The sequence below is a fragment of the Equus caballus genome, chromosome 6 (assembly GCF_041296265.1).
Source record: "Equus caballus isolate H_3958 breed thoroughbred chromosome 6, TB-T2T, whole genome shotgun sequence".
In the NCBI taxonomy this organism is placed as follows: domain Eukaryota; kingdom Metazoa; phylum Chordata; class Mammalia; order Perissodactyla; family Equidae; genus Equus; species Equus caballus.
Window position 1 is genome coordinate 17,743,100 of NC_091689.1, and position 23,272 is coordinate 17,766,371.

Genomic DNA, 23,272 nt, shown 5'->3' on the forward strand with positions numbered 1-23,272 from the left:
GGCAACTTTACATACAAAGGAAGCCCCATAAGGCTATCAGCTGACTTCTCAGCAGAAACCTTACAGTCTAGAAGGGAGTGACATGATATGTTTAATGGCTGAAAGGAAAAAACCTACAGCCAAGAGTAAAGGAGAGATAAAGAGTTTCCCAGATAAGCAAAAACTAAAGGAATTTATCACCACTAAACCAGCCTTAAAAGAAATTCTAAAGGGGCTTATTTAGGTGGAAAAGAGAAGACCACAAATAAGAATAAGAAAATTATCAAAAAAACAAAATAAAACAATACAATCACTGGTGAAGGCAAATACACAGTAAAGGTAGCAGATCAACCACCTATAAATCTAATATGAAGGTCAAAAGACAAAAGTACTAAAATTATCTATTTCCATGATAAGAAGGTAACAGATATATACATACACACACACACAAAGAAGTTAGATCTGATATCAAAAACATAAAATGAGGGAGGAGGGGAGTAAAAGAGTAGAGCTTTTAGCAAGAGGTCAAACTAAAGAGACCACAAACATAACATAGATTGCTATATGCGTAGGTTATTATATATGAACCTCATGATGATCACAAACCAGAAACCTATAATAAACACACAAAAAATTAATAGAAAGAAGCCCAAACATAATACTAAAGAAAGATATCAAACCACAAGGGAAGAGAGCAAGAGAAGGAGAAAGGAACAGAGAAGAAATGCTAAACACCCAGAAAAAAAGTAACAAAAGGCCAATAAGTATATTTTTATCAATAGCTACTTTAAATGTCAATGGACTAAATGCTCCAATCAAAAGACATAGGGTGGCTGGCTGGATCAAAAAACAAGACCCAAATATATGCTGCACACAAGAGACACTTCAGACCTAAAGACACTCACAAACTGAAAGTGAAGGGATGGAAAAAGATGTTCCATGCAAATGATAATGAAAAAGAAGCTAGGGTAGCAATACTTATATTAGATAAAGTAGACTTTAAAACAGAAACAGTAACAAGAGACAAAAAAGGGCACTACATAATGGTAAGGAAACAATCCAGCAAGAGGATGTAACACTTGTAAATATCTATGCACCCAAAATAGTATCACCTAAATATGTAAAGCAATTATTAACAGGCATGAAAGGAGAAATAGACAGCAACACAATAATAGTAGGGGACTTTAACACTCCACTTACATCAATGGATAGATCATCCAAACAGAAGATCAATAAGGAAAAATTGGCCTTAAATGACACATTAGACCAGATGGACTTAGTAGATATATATATAGAACATTCCATCTCTAAACTGCAAAATACACATTCTTTTCAAATGCACATGGAACATTCTCCAGGGTAGATCACATATTAGGCTGCTAAAAAAGTCTCAATAAATTTAAGAAGATTGGAATAATACCAAGCATATTTTCTGACTACATCTGTATAGAAATCAGAAAAGCCAGAAATATGTGAAGATTAAACACAATGCTAGTGAACAACGATTGGGTTAATGAAGAAATAAAAAAATATCTGGAGATAAATGAAAATGAAAATACAACATGCCAAAATTTGTGGGATACAGCAAAAGTGGATCTAAGAGGGAAGTTTAAAGCAATACAGGCCTACCTCAACAAAGAAGAAAATTCTTAAATAAGCAATCTAACAGTGCACCTAAATGAATTGGAAAAAGAAGAACAAAGGAAGGAAGGAAGGAAATAATAAAAATGAGAGTGGGAATAAACGAAGTAGAGCCTAAAAAAAAAAAATAGGAAAAAGCAATGAAACTAAGAGCTGGTTCTTTGAAAAGATAAACAAACTTGACAAATCTTTAACTAGACTCACCAAGAAAAAAAGAGAGAAGTCTCAAATAAATAAAATCAGAAATAAAAGAGGAGAAATTACAGCAGACACCTCAGAAATACAGAAGATTATAAGAGAATACTGCGAAAAGCTATATGCCAACAAATTGGATTATCTAGGAGCAATGGATATATTATTAGAATCATACAACCTTCCAAAACTGAATCAATAAGAAATAGAGAATTTGAATAGGCAAATCACCAGTAAGGAGATTGAAGCAGTAATCAAAAAACCTCCCCCAAAATTAAAGTCCAGGACCATACAGCTTCCCTGGTGAATTCTACCAAACATTCAAAGAAGACTTAATACCTATACTTCTCAAGCTCTTCCCAAAAATTGAAGAGGAGAGAAAGCTTCCTAACTCATTCTATGAAGACAACATTACCCTGATACCAAAACGAGACAAAGACAACACACAAAAAAAGAAAATTAAAGCCCAGTCTATGCAAAAGTCCTCAACAAAATACTAGCAAATCAAATACAACAATATGTTAAAAAGATCATACACCATGATCAGGTGGGATTTATTCCAGAGATGCAGGGATGGTTCAACATCCACAAATCAATCAATGTGAAACACCACATTAACAAAATGAAGAATAAAAATCACATGATCCTCTCAATAGATGCAGAGAGAGCATTTGACAAGATACAGTATCCAGTCTGATAAAAACTCTGAATAAAATGGGTATAGAAGGAAAGTCCTTCAACATGATAAAGATCATATATGACAAACACACAGCTAATATCATTCTCAATAGAGAAAACCTGAAGGCTATCCTTATAAGAATGGGAACCCAACAAGGATGCCCACTTTCACTATTCTTATTTAACATAGAATTGGGAGTCCTAGTCAGAGCAATCATTCAAGAAAAAGAAATAAAAGACACCCAAATTGGAAAGAAAGAAGTGAAGCTGTCATTATTTGCAGATGACATGATTTTATGGATAGGAAACCCCAAAGGATCCACCAAAAATCTTTGAGAAATAATAAATGAATATGGTAAAGTTGTGGGATACAAAATCAACATAGAAAAATCAGTTGCATTTTTATACACTAACAACGAAGTAGCAGAAAGAGAAACCAAGAATACAGTCCCATTTACAATTGCAACAAAAAGAATAAAATACCTAGGAACAAACTTAAGCAAAAAGGCGAAAGACCTCTACACTGAAAACTATAAAACATTGTTGAAAGAAATTGAAGAAGACACAAAGAAATGGAAAGATATTCCGTGCCCTTGGATTGGAAGAACTAACATAGTTAAAATGTCCATACTTCCTAAAGCAATCTACAGAGTCAGTGCAATACTTATCAAGGTTCCAATGACATTTTTCACAGAAATAGAACAAAGAATCCTAAAATTTACATGGAGCAACAAAAGAACCCAAATAGCCAAAGGAATCCTGAGAAAAAAGAACAAAGTTGGAGGTATCACACTCCCCAATTTCATAATATACTACAAAGCTATAGTAATCAAAACAGCACAGTACTGGCACAAAAAACAGACACATAGATCAATGGAACAGAATCGAGAGCCCCGAAATAAAACCACACATCTATGGACAGCTAATTTTTGACACAAGAGCCAAGAACATACAATGGCAAAAGGAAAGTCTCTTCAATAAATGGTGTTGGGAAAACTGGACAGCCACATGCAAAAGAATGAAAGTAGATCATTATCTTATACCATACACAAAAATTAACTCAAAATGGATTAAAGACTTGAATGTAAGACCTGAAAGCATGTAACTTCTAGAAGAAAACCTAGGCAGTACGCTCTTCGACATCAGCTGTAGCAGCATATTTTCAGTTACCATGTCTGACCAGGCAAGGGAAACAACAAATAAAATGGATGGGACTACATCAAACTGAAAAGCTTCTGCACAGCAAACGAAACCATCAACAAAATGAAGAGACAACCTAACAATTGGGAGAAGATATTTGCAAACTATATATCTGATAAGGGATTAACATCCGAAATATATAAAGAACTCATACACCTCAACAACAACAAAAACTAACAACCCAATTAAAAAATGGGCAAAAGATCTGAAGAGACATTTCTACAAAGGAGATATACAGATGGCCAAGAGGCGCATGAAAACATGTTGAACATCACTAACTATCAGGGAAGCTCAAATCAAAACTCACGCCCATCAGAATGGCTATAATTAACAAGACAGGAAGGAACAAGTGCTGGAGAGGATGTGGAGAAAAGGGAACACTGATACACAGCTCCTGGGACTGCAAACTGGTGCAGCCACTATGGAAAACTGTATGGAGATTCCTCAAAAAATTAAGAATAGAACTACCATACAATCAAGCTATTCCACTGCTGAGTATTTACACAAAGAACATGAAAACACAGATTCTTAAAGATGTATGTACCCCTATGTTCACTGCAGCATTATTCGAAATAGCCAAGACTTGGAAGGTGAGTAAGTGCCCATGAAGGGATGAATGGATAAAGAAGATGCAGTATATGTACACGATGGAATACTACTTAGCCATAAAAGGATGAAATCTTGCCGTTTGTGACAAAATGGATGGACCTTGAGGGTATTATGCTAAGTGAATTAAGTCAGAGGGAGAAAGTCAAACACCGTATGATCTCACTCATAAATAGAAGATAAAAACCGTAACAAATAGAGACAGGGATGGGATTGGTAGTTACCAGGGTGGGGGGGAGGGGTGAAAAAAGGGCAAAAGGGGTGATTAGGCACATGTGTGTGGTGATGGGCTGTGATTAGTCTTTGGGTGGTGAACATGATGTAATCTACAGAGAAATTGAAATATAATGATGTACATCCGAAACTTATATAATGTTATAAACCAATGTTACTGCAACAACAACAAAAATAAATAAATAAGCAAAAATAAAAATCAAAGATTGCCTAGAAGCAAAAAAAAAAGTATTACTTGAATAGCTTCCAAAAGAAATGAAGGCTATAAATACGAGGCAGAGCTTGTGTATCACACTTGCGGCGTAATTAGCAGTTCGAGAAATTTAAAGCAGACATGTTGGCAAACAGGAAATAGGAGTTTTCAGAATGATACCAACTGTGCCATGCAGAGGTTTCTAACTGCCTTTGTTATGAAATGTGGTCATTTCCACAGGCGGAATCTGAGATCTTTGAAGGTCGGTCTGGCTTGAAACCATTGGTGCAGTGGCTTGAATTTTTCCCTTATGTTAGGGTGGGAAACTTCTTAATTTTCTCTAGAGACATTTCTCCTTGTCATCTTTAACGCCATGAAGTGGGTCCCGACCCCAGAAAGGATGCAGAGAGCACACATCTCTTTTCAAAGGGACCCCTATGTACAGAAGGAGATGCGCTGGCCCAGGGTTCCTCCACTTCCTTTTTAGACAGAAGGAGTTCAGTGTTCTTTCAGGAAGTGGCCACTGCAGAGTTCTCTGCTTTCTCTGACATTTCTTGCAGCTTGCTATACTGTGAATCACGTGGCTGCAGGCACCACGGAAGGGGCCCCGGTCTGAAGGCTCAGGGTCCTGGGAGAATGTGAAGTGGAGCGTGTCCTTTGACTTCTGTTAGATACTGGGTATTGGGAGTTCTTCCTGGGATTCATGAAGAAACTCCTGCTGCTCTTCCACACATTTTTTCCTGGAAAGGAGAACTCCTTGTTCCATTGGCAGCAAAGACCCTCAGTGGTGAAGTAAGGTAAGGATTTCTCATGTCATTCTGGGCATCCCATTTCTCACTTTTACTTTTCCTTGAAATCGATTCTCAGCTCTGCATTTTCAGAAAATCGATTTCATCTCATCATGCCCTTCTGGAATTATTCCATTGTGATGGTAAGCAATAAACTGATTTCAGTTTCATGATGAGAGCTACACTTACCAAAAGGATTGAAATGCTCCAGTTTGAGTGGTCAAGGCACTCTGGTCTTAGTAGGAAAATACATGTGGGCGATGAAATGAGGCCATAAGGTGGATATCGGATGATCTTAAGACACCATTCTGTGTTTCTCCTGGTAACGTCATCCATTCCCACCAGAATGTAAACTTCACTGGAGTAAGGACCTTGTCTGTCTTGTTCAATGTTGTGTCCACCCATCTAGAACAGTCAGAGGTACTCAACACATACACGGTGAATGAATGAATGGCTAGCTGGCTAGGTCAATGGATAAATCCTTATTATTTTCTAGAGTCACTGTCCTATGAGAAGTTTTCCCTGACCTTTCTAGGAAGATTAGACTCCCTCCTCTGGGTTTCCATGGCATTTTGAATTAAAGCACTTAACTCATAGTATTGAAAATATCTGCTTATATATGTATCTGTCTTCCCTGAAAGACTGTGAGCTCCACGTGCAGGGATTCTGCCTTATTTTTCCATTTAACTAACTAGAGACACTTTTCACAGTTCTCGGGCATATAGTTGATGCTCATTGAATAAAACAATACTGTGGCAGCCTCATGACTCACTCTCAGCCTGTGGGATCTACTTGTTAAGTGGATCAGTGGATATTACATTAATTGGGCCCATTTGCTTCTTCAGTGTTGGTGACCCATCATTAACTTCTTATTCTTTGCTTTTCATTGCTTCCAAGGGAGCTAGCATCCTTTGATTTTCTGCTGTTATTTCAGTATCCTTTCTGTTGAACCTACGAATATGCTGAATGGTTCCCATAGATTCCATTTCTAGGATCAAATTAGTCACCTCCTGACATTATACAGAGAGGCACCTTAATCTCATCAGCAAACCGTCTCCAAGTCTTAGTGGGGATGTGTTGTTTCTGGGAGGACTACCTGGAGATAGCACATCCCTCTTGGGTTTTGTAGATACTTACAGCTCTGGTCATACAAACTAAAGTCCCCAGTCTGGTCCCAACTCACTTTTGGCTCTTGTCTTTTATGGCCTATGGTCCTCTCTCTGGAGACTGCACTTCCTGCAGTAGGTACACTTGCCTTCTGACCAGGTCACATTTCCTTGACATCTAGGTGGGGATTGTATGGCACCACTCTGATGACTGTGAAAGAGCAAATGTCCTCCTGTGGCCCCCAGCCAGTCCTGGATCATCCAGAGATAATACTCAATGTTTTGAGACCAGGAATTTAGAAAGTCAAGATAAAGATTAAGTGGCAAACACACATTTAAGATCAGGGCAGGCTGAAAGTCTGGAACAAGGTAGATACTCAAGTTAGGTAAAATTGGCAATAACCAGAGAATGGTGATCTGGGCCTGATTCATGGGCAGAGCCAAGGAGTCCGCATTCTCTGTTAATTTGTGTGGGCCTGAATCCATGGATGTGGATGGTTTAAGTGGTCAAGAAGGTGGTGAAAAGGAAAGCGGACAATTTTAGTTCTATTGGAAGGTTCTTTGAGTGCTCAAGCAAGTCTCACTAGACCAGAGTGACATAGCCATGCATTTTTGGGTACACACCGCAGGATTTATACATCTCAGCCATGGTTCCCTTATCTAACGCCCACCCTCACCTCCCAGGAGGACTTGCATCCTGCACTTGTGTTGTCACCAGGATCCATCCAGTTGTGTCCTACACTGAAAATCCCCATGACTGGTTGTTTGTTCTTTAATAAGATAGCTTCTCCACATGAGTGCATTCTGATGACTTTGAAAGCCTTTTTGTCATTTGGGTCAAACCTCGAAGTTGGACAGTATCTAGATCTAGCTATCTGTACCCTTCACACACGTGTTTCCTTAAATTAGATTATTTCTCGACTGTTTCCCTTCTGTAGGCATAATTTATGTCTGCCTTCATCAGATTTTCCCTCATTTCCTATCCACAGAGCCAGCCTCTTTTGCACAGTTGTGGTTTTCTGGAGGGCTTCTTTACCCCTTCTGTCTTCCTCAAACAGCCTGACTCAACTTTCTGTGTCCTTGCTTTTTCCAGAAGGCTTTTCCTGCTAGCCCCATGTCAGTACTGCCCAGGATTCATCTCAACATCACCTGCCCTGGTGTTTCATACAAAAGAAGGAAGAATACCTTCCCCGGATCCACTTCTTGGGAAAGGAGAAAGGAACTCACCTTTCTCTAACCAAAGGTTTGTGGTTTTCATACATTTTCTCCAAAAAAATGTGAAATTGATCTAAATGTTTTTGCCACCCTGCTCATAGTCTATACCAGTGTTCATTCTTGCTCCCACTTCCAAGTCAGTGAAGTAAATGTCTTGAGGACAGAGGCCATATTTCATTCATCTCTGCAGACCCAGCATTTAGCGTAGTGCCTGACACATGGTAGGTGCACAATCCATGTTTATTGAATGAATGAATGAGCAAATGTATAAATGGAGAAATTGGGATATGGGCATGAATTTTAAAATTCTGATTACAAATTTTTTGATCACTCAAAAGTGATTTTGTGATAATATAGCAGGGGCTTTCAAAGTTAATGATTTTCTTTGTCACCAATACTTAGAATGTAAATTCTTTTGAGAAATACAAAATATAGTTACAAATAATGTGTGCAAAAGTAGCATTAATGACAATAATATATGTTCTATTTGGAACTAAGTCCATTAAATAGAAAGATGACTATAATGGTCATATTTTAAGGTAATCACAAGGATGAGTATTGAAACAGCCATTTGCTCTATAAATATGATTCAAAATTCTATGCCAATTCTAAAAGGCAAATATACATGCTAATGAAAATAATGAAGAACTTTATTAACTTGGTATAAGTGGACTTTGTTATGGAAAAATGCAAGTCCATCCAAATGTTAACAGAGAATTGACTGTGATAAATGGACTTACATCCCTGCCAAAGGAACTTTATAAATATATAGGTTCCAACAATTGAGAGAAATCAATGATACAATAATTAGGTAAAAGGTCAAGTTGATAATCAATTATGTGCTGAGTAAAAGTTCTCAGAGCAAGCAAAACATTAAAGTGTTCCATGAATTTTCACTTTCAATTATAAGATTTATTTAAAGATCACAGTTTTCGGGTCCAGAGAGTCAACTTTGCATGACATGTATGATATATATGGTGCAAAGATGCCTTATAAAGATAGGAGCATTTAACCAAGTAGTGCAAATTATAAACAGATTTCAAAACTAAGGAAACTCTTTTTCATCAACAAATCACAGCATATAATAAAGGTCAGTAAGAGCAGCTATAATTAAATTGTACCTTAATTTGAGGAAACAGAATTAAACTTGATGGAAAGTTTACAAAAAATCTCCGACGCCGAGTGAGAGAGAGAAACTAAAGCACTTCGTGGGTACTGCTGATTTCAGCTTTGCCAAGATTGTCCTGATGGAACATCTGGTTTATGCTAAAGCCAGGTGTGGTCTGCCGAGACAGAAAGGGTGTATCTTGTTCCTTAGGGTGGCACAACTATCTGAACTGTGCAATGAAAGAAAACAATTGACCAAGGCTTTCAAAGCCATCAGAATGCACTCATGTGGAGAAGCTATCTTATTAAAGAACAAACATTGACTGGCAAAACACAAAACTCACCATCTCGGCTGCTATGTGCTATTTAATTAATGGATTAATTAATTAATTAACTAACTAAATTGAGGTCGTATTGGTTTATATGTGTTATTTTATAAGCTTTAATCATGTTAAAGTCATACACAGGTAAATTAACTTTTAACTAGCTTCATGATTACAATAATGCAACATTAAAATAGTTAATAGTATTAACTGGAAAATAGTGTTAACTGGGAAATAGTATTGGCAATGAATCATTTTTCTCAGCAACATACAGAACACTGTTTGCTCTTTATGGTTTATCGACATCACATGGACCTTTGGCATCTGGACAGATAGGGAGGAAGGGAGAAATGACACCTGTTTACCACCTGCTAGGTAACTGTCAGAAGATTCGGGATTGTGTGAGCTCCGTGATGTCAGAGACTTGGTATGTGTTGGTTACTGGGTATCTCCAGCACTTGGATCCATGCCAGAGACACATAGGTAGCTGGAATTCACCAGCTGATTGAGTAGATGTCTATCTGTTGAGCCTGACACTTTTGTTTGTTGGTTAGGCCCATGCCAATGCAGAGAGCTCCATCCAAAGGGAATCAAATGACAGTTTTATTTTAGCCAGTGTACCATAGTTTCATATAAATTCATTATTGAAGTTTCTAAAATTCATGAAAAATGTTGTTTGTTACATATGACATCATTATAGTTAGTATGGAACCATCTTTTTCTGAAATCCTGGAATGACTCCTGTGCCATATTTCTATCTGAAGATATATATATAGGGCAGTGAAGCGTGTCATTAAATTGTGTCCTCTTTGTTCACACACATGTCATTGTTACTATAGTAAGTCAGATCACACAAATTTCTCATTAAATTATAAAATGAAAAGACCTTTGTCACCACTCTTTCTTTTTTTTTAAATGTTGGCCCCTGTGCTAACATCTCTTGCCAATCTTTTTTCTTCTTCTTCTTCTCCCCAAAGCCCCCCAGTACATGGTTGTATATTCTAGTTGTAGGTCCTTCTGGTTGTGCTATGTGGGACGCTGCCTCAGCATGGCTTGATGAGCAGTATGTAGGTCCATTCCCAGGATCTGAAGCCCTGAAACCCCAGGTAGCCAAAGCAGAGCATGAAAACTTAATCACTTGACCACAGGGCTGGCCCCTTTGTCACCATTCTTATGGAGCTATCTTCTTTCCAATACTTCCTTCTTAAATATTTATTTATATTCCAGCTTTGGGGGTTTCCTTCACCCTGCCCTGGCCCATGGACGGCCTGGTGTTTCAAAATCTTAAGGTGTTCAGTAAAGATGCTTGTGCACATTGCTTTCTAAGATGTGTGTGTTTTTTTTTTTTTTTTGAGGAAGATTAGCCCGGAGCTAACTACTGCCAGTCTTGCTCTTTTTGCTGAGGAAGCCTGGCCCTGAGCTAACATCTATGCCCATCTTCCTCTACTTTATATGCGGGACGCCCACCACAGCATGGTGTGCCAAACGGTGCCATGTCCGCACCCGGGATCAGAACCAGTGAACCCTGGGCCACTGAGAAGTGGAACCTACAAACTTAACCACTGCACCACTGGGCCAGCCCCTCTAAGATGTGTTTTTAATCATTAAGTAGTTTAGAAAAGAGCAAGTTTCTATTAAAGCGAGGTAGTGAGTCTCTAGATTAATGAATCCTATGAGTACTTAGAAGAATGTCTGTGGATCAAAATTTTGATCAGAAAAAAAATGGGGAAGGAAGCTGGAGAATTTCCCTTTTTATTAAAAAAGGCAGGTTAACACTCAGAAAGTTAACTGCCTGGGAAAACACTCATTAGAAAAATGTGTAATTTTTCTGTCTTCAGAAGTCACAGGATATACCTGCAGAAGCTGCATGATTTCACCCAGTTCTCCACGTCACCTCTGGGAGCTGTTTCCAGATGATTAACACAGCTAATATTTAGTTAAGGGCCTATGCTTGATGAGCAGTTCCTGGCGCTCAGTAAACACCGGTTTCCTCCCTTCCTTCCTGCCCACTTTGAGAATAGGAGAGGAGATGGCAGAAGCTTCACAGACTGGAGTGGTTTTCAAAATACCAAAGAAGTAAGGCCACAATTAGAGCAAAGGGGAAGATGCTTTTAAAGAGAAGAGGGCAAGTTTATGGTGGAAGAAGAGAAGGTATGATCATTCCGGGAGGGTTGCAAGAGCCATTCTGGAAGTACCCACTGCTTCTCACTGGCCTTCTGCCAGCAGCCACTGAGCACTTGAAACCATTTCTGAAGTTTGTTCTCAGCTGATGAGTTCTTCCCATTGGTGGTAAGTCGGACACTGGCCCTAACCTTGGCGGACACTGCCTGACTGACAGTGAGCACCCAGGAAGAAAAGGCCCTCCTCCCTCTCACAGATCAGAGACCTTTCCTCCTTTAGACATTCCTAGGTGTGGGTTCTGGGGGGAGTCTAGCTGGACCCACAGGAAGCCATTCTCAGCTACCTGGGAATAAAGCGGTAGCTGGTAGTTGTTTTTCCCAGCCGTATCAGTCTGCTTGGGCTGCCACAACAAAGTACCACAGGCCGAGTGACTTAAACAACAGAAATTCAATTTCTCATCATTCTGGAGGCTGGAAGTCCAAGATGAAGGTGCTGGCAGGGTTGGTTTCCTCGGAGGCCTCTCTTCTTGACTTGCAGATGGTCGTCCTCTTGCTGCCTCTTTCTATGGTTTTTTCTCTGTGCACACGCATCTCTAGGGTCTATCTCCATATGTCCTAATCTCCTCTTCTGACAAGGACACAAGGGCACCAATCAGATTCGATTAGGGCTGCCCTGATGGCCTCATTTTAACTTAATTACCTCTTTAAAGACCTTATCTCCAAATATAGTCACATTCTGAGATTCTGGGGGTTAGGGCTTCAATATATGAATTTGGGGAAAGGGGCCATAATTCAGACCATACCACCTGCTCAGTCTCTCTTTTTACAGAATTCAATTCACGTGCATCAATATGGTACTGTCAGGAAACAATTCAACAAACAACAGTATCAAACTGTCAGAAGAGCTGGGTTTGAAGGCAGACTTCACCGTTAACCAGCAATCCCCCCAAGAGGAAGTGTGGGGAGACAATTCACCACCTTCAGTATAAGCCTTCACTGACGTGGGGGCAGGTGGCCCAGTGGTTTAGAGAGTGACCGCCTGGTCCAAATTCACTGTCACGAGCCAATTAACCCTGGCTGAGTTTCTTCCTCCCTCTATCCCTTGGTTTTCTTTTCTGAAAAATGGGAATAATGATAGTGCCTCCTTTATAGGCTTGTTGTGCAGACTGAAGGGGTTGGCCCTTGCTATAGCCGTGTCCCAGTGAACAATCAACACATTATCTACTATTAGATTTTGTTTGCATCATGATCCCTTTTCTTATGCTCCCTTCCAGGCCCTCCATCACACAGGCACACATCCAATGATCCATTTATTTTCTCCTGCAGTGGGGTATCTATTCTGGAACGGTTGCCTGTGGACCCTCAGAGGTGAGAGAAGTGGGAAATTCCCCCAGCCCAGTGACCCAGATCTCATGATGAAGCCAAGGTAGCAGTTGCCTTTCCGTGAAAGGAATCTGTCTCACTCAGCCCAAACTCCCCAACATGCCCCTGCAGCTGACCAGGAGGGGCACAGGATGGAGAGGAAGAGTGGGCTACCACAAATTCATGAGCTCCCTGGAGAAACAGCTCAAAGCACATGTCTTGTGTAGCGCCACGAGCACCATGTTTTCACATCGATGTGGAGAAAAACAAAGACCAACCAAAGGAGAAAAGCAAAGGCTATTTATTCAGAGCTCGGGGTCGGCCACCATCAACTGCGTTTTGGCAGAGACTCAAGGCAGACAGAGGAGTGGGAAAGCTTTATGGTGGAAAAAGGGATGGAGCCAGGTGTGACCTGATGGGAGCCTGTGGGGCCTGGGGAAGCTGTTGATGGGCTAACCAGAAGCGGGGCATCCTATGTGACTAATTAGGGGTGTATATTTGTCTTTCTCTGGTTGGTCCGAAGTTGGAAGAAGGGACGAAAATTAGGGAAGCTGTCAGTTTGGGCCAGTTGTTACGGGAGCTATCATCTGACTTCCTGGGTTGTCAGAGAGACAGCAGGCTGCCTTCCGGGCTCAGTTACTGTAGATAAAGGGTTGGTTTCCTGGGCAGGTTGCTGAAGGTTGTGGGTCAGGGTTCTATTTTTATATACAGTCTGGCCACATCTGTTTGTAGATTCAGTCCCTCACCAAGGGCAGCAGGTTGTCCTCAGGGCTTTGCCCTAAGCAGGGCTTTTAGGACGAGACCCCGGGGCTTCGTTGACCTTGTAAGTAACCAGTCCAGCCCTTCTCACACATCTGCTTCCTACAGGATTTTTGCAGGAGTCGTGGGGGCTGGTTCTGATTTTATCAGGTCGGTTGTGAATATAATGTAATTCTTTGCTGAAATCTCTAAACGCCAGGGTTTTATTTCAAAGCTCAAGCCAAAGTAACATTTTGGGCTAGAAGGAAACAGGTATTTCCATTTCAGAATTTCAGGAGAAGAAAAAGGCTCTAAGAGCTGTTGTTAAGTGGAGGTAATACAGATAGATGGGGGCTAAGTATATGGGTTTGGTTGCCATGAGCTCTTGAAGTGCAAATATGCCTCTAAGAAAGAATAAGAATTTGGAGACTGGGAGATTCTTTCTGGCTGCATGATCCCGAATAAATTGCTGATCTTCCCGAGGTCTTTTAATAAATTAAAGGCAGTAAAACTTGCCCTCATTGATTTTGCAGATTTGCAACCCTCCTGGAGATTTCATGTGTACAAAACTTATTCTAAGCCACTCATTACGGTGGTAGTGTCTTTGTTGTGCAAATTTCTCCTCTGCTGGGGTGCCTGCTCAGCAGAGTTCCTACAAAATAGCACTGTGCAAGCAACGCTGGGCATCTCATGTTGGCTCTTAACCTGTGGCATGTGCTGCTCCTAATTTTAATCATGCAAGCCTCCTTATTGCCTAGAAAATGAGTCTTAACCCTTGGAATGGTATCAAGGCCCTCCAAATCTGGTTCTGGTCTTGGTCTGTCCTTAGTCTTCTAAACAGGCCTTCACGCCACCGAAACTGATCTGCTCATTGTCTCCTGAGTAGCAGGTATTGTCCTCCCTTGGCTCTGTCTATTCTCTGTGGCCTGGAATCTGTACCTCTCCTCTCCCCTCTGCACCTCACCCTTGACCTGCTTAGTTTTCCTCCTTGTAAGGCTGGATTCAAGTCTTGTCTCCTTCAAGGAGCTCTCTCTCACTGCCTCAGTTATCCCTTCTATTTCTAAACAATCCTCCTGTAGCACACCCAGCTTTCTTACTCATTTGGTAAGTGAGAGAAACTAGACGTGATGTTGTTGGTTACTATTACCTAATTACATTGTATTTTGCATCTTCCACTGGACGAGAAGCTTCTGTATGTTAGCACCTGTGTTTTAGCGCCTGGTAACCTCCCTGCTTAGGATTCTGCATTGTATGTTTCAATGCTAAGTGAAGACTGGTGGAGTATAATGATGAAAGAACATGCCACGTTGATTAGTGTGTTCAACATATTAGAAAAAGAAACTGGCCCTTGCCTGGTCTCAACAATAAATAGTTCCCTGAAACCATCTCAGATCCGGAAGGAGGCGGGTTGGTGGTTTAGCCTTTATTACAGCTGCAGCTGCAGCAATCAGGAGAGACAAAGAGCAGCTTTTAAAATTTCATTCTAAAGGAAGCACAAGGACAGCCACTCCTGCCATATGTATGATTTCAAGTCTTAGAACAAGGCCAGGCCAAGCCCAGCTCATTGCCGCTGGGGAGGTGCTGTCAAATGAACTAGAGCAGGGGTAGGGGGTGGGGGCCCGGTGCAGGTGCAGGGAATTCCTGCTGAGCAGGAAGGAGGAATCCAGTGGGGGTGCCCCAGACATGACTGGGATTCTGTGCAGAATGAGAGGTGGGGAGCAAGACCGAATAATGGAAAATAGCCCGTATGCTAGGCCAAACCCGGCAACAGGGAGCCCAGGAGAGGGCATTATTGGGAAGCTCAAGCAGACAGGGAGGCCATCACCATGTGGCCTGCCAGCAGCAACCACCCTAAGTCAGGCTCAGAGGCTGGGTTTCAGGTCTTAGGAGGTGGCCTGGCAGGACAAGGCAGGACCTGTCCTGGAGAGCCAGGGGTTCTACTCAAGGCTCAGCCACAGAGAATAAGATGAGGATGTTCTGGATAGGGGGTGGGGGCAATCTTGTTCTCAAAAATAAGATAAAGCTCAGATACTCCAGGCCCAAGTGAAGAGTTGGCCCCTGAGGATGTGAGTGAGGAGGACTCTAGATAGAGAGAGAAAGGGTGGAGCTTGGCCATGCTGCATGGCTGTGATGTAAAGAACCACGGACCAGAGAAGTAAAGTGACTTCAGCACCCAAAGTCACATTCCTTGTTAGCAACAGATCTATGCTTAGAACCCAGGTCATGGGATTCCCCCAATCCAGGGGTGGAGTGTTTGTTCTAACTTACCAGCATTTGCTTTCTTTTCTTGGCCATTTGCATGGAATATCTTTTTCCATCCTTTCACTTTCAGTTTGTGAGTGTCTTTAGGTCTGAAGTGTGTCTCTTGTATGCAACATATACATGAGTCTGTCGGTGTCGCAATCCAATGTACACATCAGGATAGATGCGGAGAGGGCTGATGACCACTCTGAGTTTATTATAACCAGCATTTCAATATATACATAGCTTACATCTGTTAAACATACACAGGTGTTCTGGATGAAGTAATTAGTGAATGCCAAGAATTCTTCATGATTTCTCAAGGAGCCCTCCCTCAGCCTCTGTTTTGATATTATCATGTTATTGCTGTGCTTGTATATTTTTATCTCGGAGCAGGCAAGGCCTCCTAGGCAATGGCCCCTCCTGCTCCCGATATCGATATTGTGTCTCCATCTGTGCCCCCAGGCGACTGTGCCTGTCTTAGGTTGCCCCACCCTGGAGGTCTTACCCATCATTGGCTGACTGGCCTTCTCACCTCTGGGTCACAGTTTGTTGGCCAGCCTTTTCCAGTGATTATTAACCCTTCCTGTGTCAGTGGCAGCTACAGTCTTGTTTTTTTATCCAGTTGGCCACTCTATGGCATTTGATTGGAGCATTTAGCCCATTGACATTTAAAGTAGCTATTGATAAATATGTATTTATTGACATTTTGTTACTTTTTTTCTGGGTGTTTTAGTAGTTCTTTGCTGCTTTCTCCTTCTCTTGCTCTCTTCCCTTGTGGTTTGATGGCTATCTTTAGTAATATGTTTGACTTCTTTTGTCTTACATTTTTACTTATTATAGGTTTCTGATTTGTGATTACCATGAGGATCCTATTTAATATTCTATATACATAACAGTCTATATCGAGTTGATAGTCTTTAGCTTGACCTCTTTCTAAAAGCTCTACTTTTTCACTCCTCTCCTCCCACATTTTATGTTTTTGAAATCATATGTAGTCTCTTCCTTAGTGTGTGTCTATCCATTACCCTCTTATCATTGAAATAGGTGATTTTAGTACATTTGTCTCTTAACCTTCATATTATCTTCACAGGTAGTTGATCTGCTGCCTTTACTATATTTTTACCTTTACAAGTGATTTTATTGCCTGTTCTTTTTTTTGTTTGCTGTTTTTGATAATTTTTTTTAATCTCTATTTGTGGTCATCACTTTCCCACTTAAATAAGTCCATTCAGCATTTCTTGTAGAACTGGTTTCTTGCTGATAAACTCCTTTAATATTTGCTTGTCTGGGATACTCTTTGTCTCTCCTTCCATTCTGAATGACAATCTTGATGTATAGAGTATTCTTGGCTGTAGGTTTTTTCCTTTTAGCACTTTAAATATGTTGTACCATTGGCTTCTTGCCTCTAGGGTCTCAGCTGAGAAGTCTGCTGATAGCCTTATGGGCTTCCCTTTGTATGTCACTTGTGGCCTTTCTCTTGCTGCTTTTAGGATTCTCTCTTTATCTTTAATTTTGGACATTTTAATTATAATATGTCTTGGTGTGGGCCTCTTTGGGCTTATCTTGTTTGGAGCTCTCTGTGCTTCCTGTGCTTGGATGTCTATTTCCTTCCTTAGGTTAGGAAAATTTTCATCTATTATTTCTTTAAATAAATTTCTGCCCCTTTGTCTCTCTCTTCTCCTTCTGAGACACCTATAATCCGAATGTTAGAACACTTGATATTGTCCCAGAGTTCCCTTAGACTGTTCTCATTCTGTCTAATTGTTTTTTTTTTTTCCTGTTCAGCTTGGGTGATTTCCTCTAGTCTTTCCTTTAGCTTGCTGATCCGTTCTTCTGTGTCCTTTACTCTGATATTGAGTCCCTCTAATGAGTTTTTCATTTCCAGTATTGTATTCGTCATTTCTGATTGGTTGTTTTTTATATCTTCCAGTTCTTTGCTGATGAGCTCACTGTGTTCCTCCATTCTTCTCCCAATATCTGTGAGCATCCTTATGATATTTTGTTTGAACTCTTTGTTGAGTAGGTCGCTTGTTTCTATTTCATTTAGTCCGTTTTCTAGGGTTTTGCACTGTCCCCTTGCTTGGAAAGTATTCCTTTGCCTCCTCATTATGCCTCTTTCTCTGTGCTTATTTCTATGTATTAGGTGAGTCGGCTATGTCTCCTGATCTTGGAGAAGTGGCCTTATGTATGAGATGCCTTATGAGGCCCAGCAGTGTGCTTTGCTCTCATCACCAGTCCAAATGATCCAGGAGTGACCCCTTTGTGGGCTACTTATGGCTTTCTGCTGTGGCAGGGTTGCTCTTACTGCAGGTACCCAGGGGGTCTAGTCTTTCCTTCCCTGGCCAGCTGTTTGTAAATCCGGTTTGGGGAGGCTAAGCACCATTGGCTACAAAGTCTATCAGCACACTCCTATTGCAGCTTTCCTCTTAATTGGGTTGGTACCCAGTGTAGCTGGTTGCTAGGCTCAGGGGCTTATAGTTGCAATAGGCCTCAGGCCTACAAGGCTGTTGTCAGTTCTCTTAGGAGTGCACTGAGTGGGGCTGGCCCTAGGCTCAGGAGCACTCAATTGTTTCAAGCTTTGGAAGGTGGGGCTGATCCTTTTTATGGCTGTTTGTGAAGCACAGGTCTTCTGCCACTGATAAGCCTCACCCTCCACAGGAACACACACATCATCAACACAGTCCTGGTCCGTGCACACTTCTCAACTCCCTGGAGTGTACCCTGTCGCCACACTACAGAGGCCCCCACCTCTCCACCAATGCCCCCCACAGATCAACTGGTCCTCACAGAGGCCCTGCCCCACAGAGGCAGACACCCTTACCTGCCTGTGGAGGATCAAGGCACCCAGTCAACACAGGCTGAAAAGTAGCCTGAGGGCTTGCTGTTAGATGGGGCCGGCCCCTGGGGCAGGCTGCCTGCCCTGGCTGAACTGGATTAAATCTGTGCTCTACTGGGCGTGGCAGACCCCTGGGCTAACAGGCCAAGGGAGGAACCTCCAGCGTCTGTGACAGCACACCTGGACCAGTTCAGAACAATGGCCCCCACCAATGTCTCAGTCTCCGGAGAGGTCCCTCCTCTCACCAAGATGCCCCCAGAGCACCCCAGGTGAGTCTCGTTTCACCAAAGGACTGTCAGCCTTGTCTCTGGTGATTTTAGGTTGCTGCAATGAGTGAGTTTGTGCACAGGCCCTTTAAGACTCAGGTCTTTTTGGCTTTCAGCCGATAGCTTTTCTTGGGGTATCCTCGCTGCAGTTAATAGCCAGAGAAGCCAGACAGTAAGACCCCCGTACTGAGACGGGGCTGAGTCTGAAGTATGCTTTTAGCAGTATCGCCCCTGCTCCGGACCTCACTCCTCCAGGGAGGGCTGCGTACCTTAAGGTGGCTCCCGCCTGGCCAGCTGAGAAGCTCCACTGCTCCCAAAGGTGGCTTTTTTCCTCTCCAGCAGGAATTTCTGCCTCTTTTGCCTTAGTCAGGACTGTCCCTTGTTGTGGGGGTTCTTTCTATCCAGTTTTCAGTTTTCTATCCAGGGTATTTTTTCCAAAAATGATTGTAAGCTGATTGTGTTCGTGACCACTACAATTTCAATTCCTCTCTGGAGAGCTGGAGGGTAGAGAAAATAAATGCCTGGAATTTAACAGCATGACAATGGCAAGAAAATCTCCACAAAGGGTGACAACATAATATGCAGAGAAAAAATTATACCTTCAGCAAGAGATTTCATAAAGAGTGATGGCATTTAGATGCTCAGGAAGTTGCAACAGTTGTATCCCCATTGTGATATGACCTTTAGGAAATCAATATAGTTTATTCTGCCTCTTCAGGGTCCATTTCATATGCTTGGAACTCAAGGGTACAGAATAAAGGAATGGAAACCCATCTAAGCTAGCTCAAATAATAGAGGGGTGTGTTATATTTTTAGAACCCAAGGGCAGAAAATGTAAAGCAGCCCAGTAGAATCAGAAATTCAGAAGCCAAGGGTGTTCTCTTTGTCTTGCAAGGGCTTTTGTGGCCTCTCAAGGGCATCATGGTCTCCCTCATCTGTGCTTCTCTCCTACCTCTCTCTGTCTCTTTCTTCTACTCACCTACACTCCACCATGACTGGCAGGCCATTTACATGACGTCGCACTCGGACTGCATTCTCTGTGTGAGAATCTTTGGGTCTGATTTTTAAGAGATAGACTGATGGACTCACCGCAGTCTACAGGATGATTTTCCGTGGATCAGGTTTACTCCCAGTGCAATGAACTTTGATCAGGGAGGTGGTGATGCTATAGGTCATGTGGAAGCGAGGCAGCAAGGCTACTGTGGGGTTGATCACCTTGGATGGGGTGTAGATGGGGAGGCAACAGTTGGTATCTCTACAGCAGGCTTTCACAGAGACAAAAGTCATGCTGTAATATGGGGGTTCCCCAGGCCGCCATTCACTGCTGTGCACACTTGAGAAGATGTGATGAAGCTACTGAGCATGACTTACCATTTCAGTGGGCACATTCCCTGAGGAATCCTGAGATCTCAGAACCTTCCTGAATGTGCAGTCTTCCAGCTTCCTAACAAGAGAAACGATATTCCTACAAATGGGGTCCAGTTGGCTAGTCAAATGACGTTGGCCAAAGAAGAACTCAGAGAATGCATTCATTTGGCCTTGCACTTGACACAAACTTACTTGTAGTGGTTGAGAGGATGGGCTCTGGAATGGTCCTCCCAAATTCAAACCCTGGCCCTACTATGCAGTAACCACAAGGCCTTGAGCAGGTTACACAGCATCTCCAAGTCTCAGTTTCCCCATTTGTGAAATGTGCATAATAAAACCATTTGGTGGAAAATAAAACGTGCCCCAGGGTTAGTGAGGAATATGCTCTAAGAGCTTTTGATCCCTAGAAAGTACTCAGTAAATATCACCCAGGATTGTCGTCATTATTGTTAATCTCCCTTTCATGTCTTGTGGACCCAAATGAATTCCAGTCTTGGCAGCAACTTCTTCTCATTCCTCACAGCTCCTGCCCTAACTTCTTCCCCAGACCTTTGCATGAACTAAGTGTTTGGTGGTTAATCAGTTGACTTTTACAATGTTGTGCTTTGTGCTCTGAATCGAAAAAGTTCTCACAACCAAAGATGGAAAAGGATGCGTAAGGCGTACAACTGCGACCTGATTTTGAGCAATTTGCTAAGTACGGAGGGCACATCTTTCAAACCCTCCTTTCAGATGATTTGAGTATATGCCCGTCCTCTGAAATAAACAGAAGACCCCAGATGACTTCTCCAGTTCCTTTCATCCATGTCAATCCTATCTAAAATTGTCATCCTCTGTACCAAAAAACATGCAATCTGCCCCTTGAGGCTGTGTGCAAGATCAGAGAGCTGGAAGACCACCCAAGAAGCTTTAACATTCCGCGGCCGAGGGTTCACTGGTTCGGATCCTGGGTGCGGACATGGCAGCGCTTAGCAAACCATGCTGTGGCAGGCGTCCCACATAGAAAGTAGAGGAAGATGGGCACGGATGTTAGCTCAGGGCCAGTCTTCCTCAGCAAAAAGAGGAGGATTGGCAGCAGATGTTAGCTCAGGGCTAATCTTCCTCAAAAAAAAAAAGGGGGGTCCAGCCCGGTTGCATAGTGGTTAAGTTCATACGTCCCACTTTGGTGGCCCAGGGTTCACCGGTTTGGATTCTGGGTGCGGACTTATGCACTGCTTGTCAAGCCATGTTGTGGCAGGCATCCCACATATAAAAAAAGCAGAGGAAGGTGGGTAGGGACTTTAGCCCAGGGCCAGTCTTCCTCAGCAAAAAGAGGAGGATTGGAGGTAGATGTTAGCTCAGGGCTAATCTTCCTCAAAAGTAAATAAATAAATAAATAAAGGCTTATCTATAGTTTTGTTTTTTTTTAAAAAAAAGAAGCTTTAATGCAGATTCACTCTTTCTTGTTCTTTAATCCTGCAGGAGCCAAGTTGCCCTGAAGATCATGAACTTGTCTTCTGAGCTTTGCAACATATCGGATTGGCTGAGGCTAGAAGCCACAGTGAAGGCCTCTTTGTACGTGGTTTCTTTCTCCTTTGCCACTTTCATCACTGTCGTCATTATTGCCATAGTGACACAGAATTCGAAACTGAGGAACGAGGTCCGATACATCCTCCTTTGCCACCATCTGCTGTGTATCTCCTCCTATTGCGGTCTGGGGGTGGTTTTCCAAGGGATGCGGGCTTTGCTGCTCAGCAGCCCCGTATTGATGTGCTGGGTGGTGTTTGGGGCCCAGCTAAGTGTTGGAGAAGGAATCCTCTTCACTCTGGCCTTCATGGCTTTCAATACTTACCTGGCCATTTGCTGGCCATTGAAATCTCTGTCCTTTGTAGATTCAGTCAAGTATAGGATTCTGGCTGGGACTTGGATGATCATTATACTCAAGAATATTTGCTTATTCCTCATAGAGAGCAGTCACTCCACTCAGGCTGCTATTTTTGAATCTGAACCCCTTTGCCCAGTGGTCTTGAACGGCACTCCTGCCAGAGCCATTGGCATGGCTTTCCTTTTCCTTCCTCTTTCTGTCATTCTTATAAGTTACTCTCTGATATACCAAGAAGGGAAACGGGCTGGCCATTTTAACAGGTCAAATATCAAAGCCAGGAGAACAGTCCTCATTCACTTAGTGCAGTTGAGCTTGCACGTAATACCAACCCTGTTATTCATAGGTTTGGGAAAGATGTGCGGAGTGTTTTTCTTTGCTTTAAATCTGGTGCTCTTTGGAGTCTTTGCCTTTGCCCAGTGTTTTAACCCTCTGATCTATGGGCTCTGGAACAGAGAGCTGCAAAGCAGGTTATACCATTGGGTGTGCTGTCGGCTGTGGTGTGGTCACGTGACCAACAGCAGAGGTCCAGTTTAAACAAAAACCCAGCCATTTTGAATCTATAACTCTAGCCCTAATGAACCATCAGCTAGGGTTGAGGACTTGCCTTTTACTCAAGCTAAAATGGGAGTCTTGATTTGATTTTGAAAGTGATATGAGTGAATCAAAGTTATTCATCCGGCTTACAAACTTGGCTGTTGCGTATGCTGGACTGGCCTCAGTGAAATCATTTTATGCCTTTGTACCTAAGCCCGGATCAGCATTTTTGGCAGCATGCTTTACTGTGTTTCAGTAGTTGGGCATCTTTTGAGAATGCACTTGTTTTTAGAAACTGAGAAATAGTCCATGGTTGATAGGGACTGAAGTTTGGCTATTCCCCTTATATTAATTAGGGGTAGGTTTAGCTACATATAATAACAAAACAGCAATAAAATAACAGTGACTTTAAAAAGTTAGAGACTGATTTTTTTTTTCTTATGTGAAAGAAATCTGGAGTTACAAAATCCAGGCCTATGTGGCAGCTCTGCAGGCAACAGGCTCATTCTCTTCTACTCTGCCATGATTAATGTACCACCTCATGACCCAAGATGGCTGTTGGTGCTCCTGTCATCACATTCACACTCCAACCAACAGGAAGGAGGAAGGCAAAGAAGACTCTGAACCCACCTTCTAAATATACTTTCTAGAAGTTACACTAAACATTTTTTCTTACAT

At 42.1% G+C, this 23,272-nt stretch overlaps 1 protein-coding gene across 9 annotated transcripts; it reads left to right on the top strand.

The window, feature by feature from the left end:
* The first annotated feature begins 5,223 nt into the window (after positions 1-5,223).
* Positions 5,224-23,009, top strand: LOC102147723 (probable G-protein coupled receptor 148). 9 transcript variants are annotated; one of them, XM_023642524.2, is made up of 5 exons: positions 5,224-5,520; positions 7,711-7,860; positions 11,284-11,413; positions 12,657-12,750; positions 21,658-23,009. In XM_023642524.2, the coding sequence occupies exons 3-5, from the start codon at positions 11,368-11,370 to the stop codon at positions 22,592-22,594; spliced, it is 1,077 nt and encodes a 358-aa protein (XP_023498292.2). In that variant the 5' UTR covers positions 5,224-5,520; positions 7,711-7,860; positions 11,284-11,367; the 3' UTR covers positions 22,595-23,009. The 9 variants fall into 9 exon arrangements, with proteins under 9 accessions (XP_023498292.2, XP_070126742.1, XP_005610734.2 ...); XM_070270641.1 differs by lacking the exon at positions 12,657-12,750 and having other exon boundaries at positions 5,246-5,520; positions 11,284-11,551; XM_005610678.3 differs by lacking the exon at positions 11,284-11,413 and having other exon boundaries at positions 5,372-5,520; positions 12,709-12,750.
* The last annotated feature ends 263 nt before the right edge of the window (positions 23,010-23,272 follow it).

Bases quoted from the DNA above. Each gene is read 5' to 3' on its own strand.
- LOC102147723 (XM_023642524.2), top strand. From the start codon at position 11,368: ATGCTTTTAAAGAGAAGAGGGCAAGTTTATGGTGGAAGAAGAGAAG. The intron at 11,414-12,656 runs GTATGATCATTC...GCTCCCTTCCAG, and splicing joins TTATGGTGGAAGAAGAGAAG to GCCCTCCATCACACAGGCAC. The intron at 12,751-21,657 runs GTGAGAGAAGTG...TTAATCCTGCAG, and splicing joins TTGCCTGTGGACCCTCAGAG to GAGCCAAGTTGCCCTGAAGA.